Genomic DNA, 8,776 nt, shown 5'->3' on the forward strand with positions numbered 1-8,776 from the left:
GTTAGCTCCCTGGTCTGGTTCTCCTCATGATCACACAAACAGCACAAGCACATTGAAGCAAGGCTGTAGGCAATGGACAGAAATGAGTAACAAGGTCTGAATGCACGTACACCCTTTATCTGTATAGCCAGCTATATGTAAAAAATTCTTATATCACATTGTATCACATTAAATCATCAACAGCAGATCAAAACATGCCAGAAGAAGGAGAAAGGAACATATTGCATGCAAATTATGTACACCTTTCAAATACAAGCATATTTTACCTGTCAAAGGCTGAGACTGTACTGATAGACAGCAACAAATAGAACAAACTTTGAGCAGGGTATGCTAGTGTTTTATACTGCTGGAGCAGGTTAGAAACCATGGAAAGCTGATTTCCTGCCAAAATGTAGATAACAACGATGTTCCATACGGCATACCCAGCAAGGAAGCCATGGGTAAAGAGTCCAATCACTCTGAATGGAGAAAAGAACATTAGACAAGCTTAACACCTTGCATTAGTGAAGAACTACAGAAAGAAATGGCCTGTGAATCCATCTGTTCAACCCTGCTGCTGTCACAGGATCCCAGCTTTTCACAGATTGTTTCTGAGTGCTTTTTCTGATCTAGTTTTAAAAATTCTAAGCAACAGGACTTCTGCTTGCTCCCTTGACAGATTGCACCAGTACCTGAGCACTCAATAAAGAAAACAGAGATGTTTGCCTGGTTTTGCCTTCTTCACTTAATTACTGCTACCAGAATAAAATACTCTCACTTGCCACACTCTCAGGATTTTTCTTTGAGAACTATCTGAATTTAGGTATTTTTATTCCAGCCATATTATAGCTGATGGGTGCATCTAATTTTGTAACACATTTTTTCTGTAGGTCTTTAGTATTTTTGTTATGAGATCAATCTCTTGCTATTCAGATTTTGTCTGAGTCTTTGCAATATGACTTCCTTAGTAAGTTGCATTTCACATGTGATGTCTAGACTAGATATTCTTAACAACAAATACCAAAAGCTAGAGGACTGAGAAACTTTATACCTGTTGCATCCTGAGCCACCATTTATTAGGAATATCCAAAAGAAATAAAGATACATCACAATGATAGAAAAAGGGTGCTAACTTTCATGAAGAAATAAAAAAAAAACCAACACTGATTTCTGCTTATTTACATTATTTATTTTTTTACAACATTTATTTTTCACCTGAAACCTCGGTGCACTGAAAGGGCAACATCTCTGGTAGTCCACAAAGCCTTCACATCCATAAGTACATTGATATTTTCAGTGGTTTTAATCAATTCTGCACGGTCAGCTGTCTGAAAACGCCCTGAAAGGATGAGGAAATTTGATTTAGAGAGTAGTGTTGCCTTCCATCATAATTTCTACATTAATACTTATCAGTGTTAAAAAGCTGTAAGTGTCAAGTTCCATCAAAAAATTTATTCTCCCCACTTCCTGCCCTTTGTCAGCTTATATTCTGTCAGTGTGATGCACCCTGATGTGTTAGGCTATGGATTTAAGAATGTGCAATGTGCTTCAGGTAATTACTTGGTGTTCGGCAATACAAAAAAAAAAAAAAAAACCACCACCAAAAAACCAAAAACAAAACACACATAAAACTCCAAACCCAAAAAACTTCCACTTGAAATAATTTTTGCAATATAGTAAATTATACTTTCTTCTTAAGGTACTGTGACGGTATTGAGTCAAATAAGCTCAGCTGGATACTACCAAATAGCATTTTTCACCCTATTAAAAAATTCAGCCAAACATGCCAGCACAGCAAGACTAATATTCACCATTGAATAATCATCATGTGTATTTATTTCCACGTAAGTTTTGTTCTGGAAAACTTTTTAACAAATTCATCCCAATACTTCACTATTTGGATTTTACATATAATAATGCTTCCTTTAATTGCAAGAATGTCCTTAAGTTACTTAAATCACAAGATGTACTTACGATTTTTTTCAACAAACACTTTGCTAACAGGCTGGCTAATTCCAGTGGGAGCAGCAAACACAGGCTGCTGATCCGGGCTCTTTCTGTGCTCATCTTCAATGATGTCTTCTTCCTCCACTTCCAGCTCATTGGAACAGTGCATTTCGGCTGGCCGAGGTTTTCTATCAGCACAGAACATACAATGGGGCAGAGAATGAATAGAAAGTGCAATGTAAAACCTGACGGCCCCTATGAACATTTCACATGTCTGTAACTTGACTGTAAGAACCAATCAGGCTACTGACCTGTATAATATTGCCCCCATTTATAATTTTAAAGACTAAAGTTTTCATGGAGTTAGTCCTTAATGAAAACCATAAAGCTAATTCTTGATTTTGGGGTTTTTCTCTGTATTTAAATTCCTTCCTGTTTCAAAAGGATAAGGCCAGAAGAAATACATATCAAGAAATTAACAATTAGAAAAAAACCACACAAACTAAATAAAAGGCCAAGAAAGTAGATGCTCTTGGTAGACAGGCAACTACAGTGATTTAAAGGCATAGTTCTTGGAGAGAAGGCAAATAAAAAGGATGAGAAAGCAGTTAAGTTTCTCATAAAATTAAGAAAAAGATAGCAAGAATGAAATAAAGCACTTACATTCTAATTTTTTCATGTATGGGACTGAAATATTAGGCTCATGTAAATATTTTCAGAACTGTAATGCATCCAGGTATGCATAAAACAAACAGGTGAAGAAAGCTAGATCTTAACCCTGGAAAGAACTGCACACAGACTATTTATTGCACAGGCTGAATGGTATTGTGAGCTTCAAGATTTTACATCTTTGTAACATGACAATGTAAAATAGTACTCAGCCACATTCACTATCACAGTTATTACAAATTGTGAGCTATACTAGTTTTGTCTCACTTTGTTCTTTTTCTCTGTTTACGGATCACTGTTTCTTCAGCTTCAGGGACATCCATGCCATTTCCATTCTGAAACAGGGATGCAACATTTTGCTGGGTAAAAGAGGTTTCAGAATCTGAAGATTTAAAATAAACCACATGAAAGTTTCACAGCTTTCATAAAATTGGAGATACATTCACTTAAATGCATAAATAGTTATTATATAAACAGTGGCAAAAAAGTTATGATCTTCTGAGCTTTGAATGATATAAAGGCTCTATTTTACCACTTCCAAAACTGTATTGCTATTATTTGCATGAGGGTTTGTATCCTATGGAATCTGAAATCAAGAACTGAAACTCTAAGCTACCATTCACTCAGAGATTACTTTCAGCTGTTATAAGTACAAAAGCACATGAAGCGTTTTAAGCCAAAATGCAAGTTGGCCACAGTTCTGCGTTACTGAGTTTTTTTCAGTGTTCTTTCCAGTCTACAGTTATTTCACATACCTGTAGGTACTTTCTTCTTCTTGCGTTTTCTCTGAGGAGGACCATCATGAGGTTCAGGAGTTAGGGGCTCACTGCTTTCAGACTGCCGACGAACCGCTGCTTGGACAATGCCATCTAAAAACCAGATTAAAAGATCCAGCAACCTTAACTCAGGGCCGCTGAGAAACAGGCAAGAAAAAGCTGCCTTTTCCTACACTGTGCACAACATCTGTATTTGTCTAGCTTACAGCTCAGATGAAAATTTATTGTCTAGGAAATATAAGAGTTGGGGAACAAATGCGGTAAGTAAGAATACACAAAGATGACAGCTGACAACCCTCCTTTCACCCTGACAGTTTCACGCCCAGGAGGAAATTTAAGTATCCAGGTAGCACAGTTCCCATTTGGGCATATAACAGAGGACTGATTGAAAGAAATCGACCATAGGAAAGAACTATACCTCTGTATTTTTCCTTTCTACATGCAAAGATTATGATGCAAGGGACAAGAAAAAATTAACAGTTTGTTACAAGCTGATTCACACAGATACGTGCTAAGGCAAAATAGCATCATATCAAAGGGAAATTTAAATACTAAAGATACACCACAAGAATAAAGGAGGACCAGAAAAAAACAACACTGAAGGGTGTTGACTCCAGTCTGAGAGATGAATTACTATGCTTTGGAGGAACTACATTTCCATGAGAGGTTAACATGAATTCACCAAATATTCCAGCAGCAGTAGCATCAATTTGTGTAAGTAGTAGAAAGACAAAGTTACTTCTCCATTTTACTTCACATCTGCCTTTTTATAGCTCTTTCAAGTACTGGAGTTTTTATGATTACAACTGAATGTAACTTTCATTTCACTTCAAGCAGAGGTTTTCCCACCTTTTTCAAGTTTTGCTGTGCTAAAATGCAAAATTAACCAGCAAAGTGGTAGCCAAAGCCAAGGCATACTTTGCAGCATCATTCAGCTCACTGAGAACAACAGTAAACAAAACTCCATCCTTGGGAAACCCTGCTAGCAACAGCTCTACTTGTTGCATTTAAAGGTCTTTCACTGAGATCTCAACTGTACACTTTTAAGCAAATAAAGGAGGTTTACTCATCAAGCTATTATATGGACCCAAGCCAACTGGTTTACAGAAATACACTAGATTCTAGCAACATATTCTGCTCTGTCAAAATAGATCAGACTTGTAATCTTGCTTAAAATGATATGTTTGTTCTGCAGATTTGCTTATTGTAAAAATACAAGGCTCTGGCGCTTGTCATCTTTTAGGCTCTTGACTCTATGATGATAAAGGAATCATTAACTTGTGACTTTATTTGGCCAAGGACTGAGACTGAGCCAATTTGTTCAATGAGTTTTATCTTAGTTCATTCAAAAGTTCAAGCACTTAACATATTCAACATAACAAGCAGCTTACATTTAGAAATTACTATTTAATGAAGTATCCAAAAATTTTAGAAAGGAAAAAATAGCAGGAATAAAGGAACTTTTTCAGTTCAGTATCAAGACATGCTGTATTAGCAGCACTGGGAATGGATCTAGGGAGAAAGAGCAGAGGATGGAACAAGTTACTTCAGCTAGCATTACAGGCTTGTTCTAAAATGACACCACTTTGGGGAAAAAGATTGCAGTCGTTCAAATTAAAATAAATGTAATACATTAGCCAAGAACACAACTCAAAAATAAGAGTACAAGACTGAAAACTGTGTATCTGTCAGGAGCTTGGCTACAGTGCAGTTCTCACCCAGGATTACAAACACAGTTTTCAGTCTTGGAAGGACCTTACCTAATGAAGTCTTTCCTTTGGGTTTCCTTTTTTTGGGACGACTGAGTGGAATTTCATCTGCAGAGCATAAACCAGAAGTATGTGTGCACAGCATGGAGAAACCTCCATTTCCTTTTTTTAACAGCCATTCTATTGCTAGTTAAGAAAGGGATTCCTTTTTACAAGCGAAGACATCCTTCACCTTTTACAGATAAGATGACAAATCACCAGTTCACACAAGCAAGATGAGTACAGAAGATGGCAGGAAAACAGGATAAGAAATCTGTCTTAAGTGCAAAACAGGCTAAATACACACATGCACATGTGTTAAGAGAAAAACTGAAATACTCTGAATAATGCTCTGAAGAATAAACTTCTTGTTTAGAGCACAGTGACCACATTTCAGTTACCTTGATTCAGTACGGAAACAGCAAAGAGAAGAAAAATAACACAGTTCTAGTAATGGCAGTGCAGGTATCCATGCAGTTTAAATAATCAGCCTACATTTAGGAAAAGTATAAGGCTTTATCTTTAAAGAGAGGATGAAATGGCACCAGAAGGAACTATCAATGGTTATCGTTCTCTTTAATGCCAGAATAACTTACCTTGGTTTCCACTTCACATTTAAGGAGAAAAGGTGTTGAAGAGCAGCGTAAAGAGAAGATGAGAAGAAAGTTAATTTTGAATGGATTACAATTCACAACAGTAAAATTCACACTGCTGCTTTTATGGTTCATTTCCTTATCCCCATTCCTAGTTCTTTCTATGAGGAGTTGTGTACAACAGGGTTAAGGGTATGAAGCAAGACTCCACACTTTGTTCGTGACTATGCACAGTTTCTTGATTGGATAGCTGTGGATCAGATTAAAAGCTTTAATCACTTGGCTAATTAAAACTTGTCTTACTGCCTGATATGTAACAAATCAACAAAAGTTATGAAACATTTGAGCGCTTACATTTCTAAAAAGACAGCATCTTTATATGTTGTCAGTCACAAACATTGCATTTGCTTTTAGGTAATTCGAAGGAATTCTGAAGTACCATGTCATAGAAACTATATAATTGCCTTTCCTGCCACACTGAAAAAAATGCCCAATTTTTTCAAACTAGTAGACACCTATACCCCTATTTAAGAATATCTAGTCTAATTTCAGAAATTCTTTTTCTGAAGGATTTGTGATTCAAATAAACTAAAAAAAAAAGAAACAATAAGGGAAGAAGAGATTGTAAAGAAGGGCATCAATAAAACGAAAGTAGATATTAATAAAACTGAAGTAGCTATTTATCTGAAACTTTTTAAAGGGTTTATCTCTGGAAGTATTAAAACAGAGGTAATACAGCAAAATTTCTCAGCCTCTGTAAAACTTTAAAATGCTTTGTATTCCTTGTAAGGGCTTCTGGGCCACCAAATTAGCAAGAAAAGCAATTATTTTTAAAGCGGTTGTAACTACTCAAATGTTTGCCTTTTTTTTTTTTTTAATTATCTTATTACTTTTAAAAACACTGAAGTACAGAACCATGATCAGTTCCACAGAATGAACTGATTTTACCTTGGCACTGGAGGGAGGGCACGAGGTGGGCACTGAAAGACAAGGGAGAGACAAAAGTCAACTTCTGTCAGTGTGAGACCACCTCTCATGTTTTGCTTCATATGCCTCTTAAATAGCTAGAGACTCCTAATGGAGATGTTACATAAAAGTAATATGTAAAAAAATGCAGTAATAACATGCTTTTATCAGAGTTCTGATGGGCACTGCATTAGGGACATGCACCTAACAGCTGTGTTGCAACTTGCATTTCAACTTCACTTGAATAATTTTAACTTTTCATGTAAGGTACTGCTTTCATTGGAAAGCTTATCAGTCGTTCTATTTAAATATCAAAATACTGTAACAATGTATGTATTCAATATACTTACACAGTATACAGCGTGAGCCGAGTATTTTGTATTAACGAAGTTGTAAATTCAGAACAATAGTAAAATCAATGAAAGAAAATAAGCTTATTTATAAAAAAGACTTTTAAATATGAGAAAATATTGATTTTAACATAATTTTGAAAATACCAGCAGGTCGAACATAACTAAAATCTAAAAATAAGCATCTCCTATTAAAAACCTGAAACTGAGCTCTTTCACTTATTCTCATCTAGAAAAAGGAAAGCAGTTTACCTTCAGATTTTGTGTTATATAATTACATTGAAAGAGTAAAATTTCCCATGACCAAAGATTCAGTTGATATTAGAAATAAAAAAGCTGTAAGACTAGTAAGACTCAAGGATCCACAAACTTACCACTTGTTTCTTTCCCATATCATTTGAAGCTGTTCCCTGAAAGAGGCACTATGAACCGGTCTGTATTCCCTCACACTGCTCATGCTGAACCTCAGCTAATTCTGAACTAAAAATAAGCTTCTAGCAGCCAGGATTAGCTGGACGTGAACCTTCCTGCCCCTAGGTCAGGGCCTAGTACTACTCCCATTTGAAACAACAGCAGCTTGTTCCATGTCAGCAAACATTACTAGTACTGAAAAACCCCTAACTCCATACGCTGGTATAGGTTCTAGTGAACAAGTCTTACCTAGGTTTGTTTACCCAAAACAAATGAGACACCTCATGCAAGGAAGGGTTTGCAGGATTAGGGCTCAGATCTCTCACCTGGATTTCGGCCATGCTGAACACTGACAGCAAGTGCCATTTACACAGGTAGAGAACAGCACACCCTGAGCAGCATCCAGCAAACTGGTCAGGACTGGTCACACCAAGTGCACCGTAAGGGAGGAAAAATATTGATAGAGGTCAGAGATCATTACTTTTATTGTTTCCTACATTATTGTAGCAGTAATTATTAAATGTTTATCGATACTTGATATTTTAAAAAATGAAAATCTGAAAAACCCCTAAAAACTAAAAAAAAACCAAAACCCTAACCTTTTATGCAGCATTTACTGCCTGCCCAGCAGTATATCTGTGTTCTGTAGTACCTCCCTGTTTTCACTACCTTCTACAAGACAACTGAAAAAGAAATTTCTGTATTGTTTATTGCTTATAACAAAGGAAATCACATGCAAGCAGGCAGTGGTGAATATTCATCTGTCCCATCTGCATGGAAGCCCCCAAATCTGCCACACAAATACCAGCTTTACTGTGTTAATAGTTTCTAGTTTCTGAGAGTCTGAAGGAACTCACTCCAAGCTCCACAGAAAGGATGAGTTTGGGCACAAGTTTCCGGGGACATTTTATTACAGACAGAAGAGCTGCTGAGTGCTAACCTAGACGTGGTACCCCCTGAAGCCCAGAGACTCCCACCAACCACACAGCTGCTGCCTCAGTGAATCGCTGTGTTTGCGCAAGAGCCAGGCCAAGGATGGTGGGATGCACCTGGGAACTCTCACTCTGGGGGAAAAAAACAAGCTACACAACCCCTGTGTGTCCATTCAGGGATGCAGAACATAAGATACCTTCCCCTGTAAGCGCAGCTTGTATGAAACAGCAGCGAGTAAAGTATTTACTCCCGGAGGGCAGTGAGCTAAGCTGCCACCACCAGCCTTCCGAGGTGGTACCAAAGGGGCGGCTGCACACAAACTCGAACGTTTCAAAATACTGAACCAGTCTTTACAGATTTAAAGCTTTGCATACCTTTTTTTTTTTTTTTTTGAGATATATGTT

At 37.0% G+C, this 8,776-nt stretch overlaps 1 protein-coding gene across 1 annotated transcript; it reads right to left on the reverse strand.

Annotated features, from left to right (window-relative positions):
* Positions 1–262: 262 nt before the first annotated feature.
* Positions 263–7,420, reverse strand: TMEM237 (transmembrane protein 237). Its single transcript, XM_010087201.1, has 9 exons — positions 7,403–7,420; positions 6,661–6,692; positions 5,716–5,726; positions 5,132–5,188; positions 3,351–3,464; positions 2,863–2,977; positions 1,954–2,114; positions 1,195–1,318; positions 263–458 (listed from the first exon to the last, which is right to left on the reverse strand). Exons 1-9 carry the CDS (start codon positions 7,418–7,420, stop codon positions 263–265), a joined length of 828 nt encoding a protein of 275 aa, XP_010085503.1.
* Positions 7,421–8,776: the final 1,356 nt, after the last annotated feature.

Source organism: Pterocles gutturalis, unplaced genomic scaffold (assembly GCF_000699245.1).
Source record: "Pterocles gutturalis isolate BGI_N339 unplaced genomic scaffold, ASM69924v1 scaffold52226, whole genome shotgun sequence".
In the NCBI taxonomy this organism is placed as follows: domain Eukaryota; kingdom Metazoa; phylum Chordata; class Aves; order Pterocliformes; family Pteroclidae; genus Pterocles; species Pterocles gutturalis.

Bases quoted from the DNA above. Each gene is read 5' to 3' on its own strand.
- TMEM237 (XM_010087201.1), bottom strand. The intron at 3,465-5,131 runs GTAAGGTCCTTC...TCTGGTTTTTAG, and splicing joins CAAAGGAAAGACTTCATTAG to ATGGCATTGTCCAAGCAGCG. The intron at 2,978-3,350 runs GTATGTGAAATA...TTAAATCTTCAG, and splicing joins GAAGAAGAAAGTACCTACAG to ATTCTGAAACCTCTTTTACC.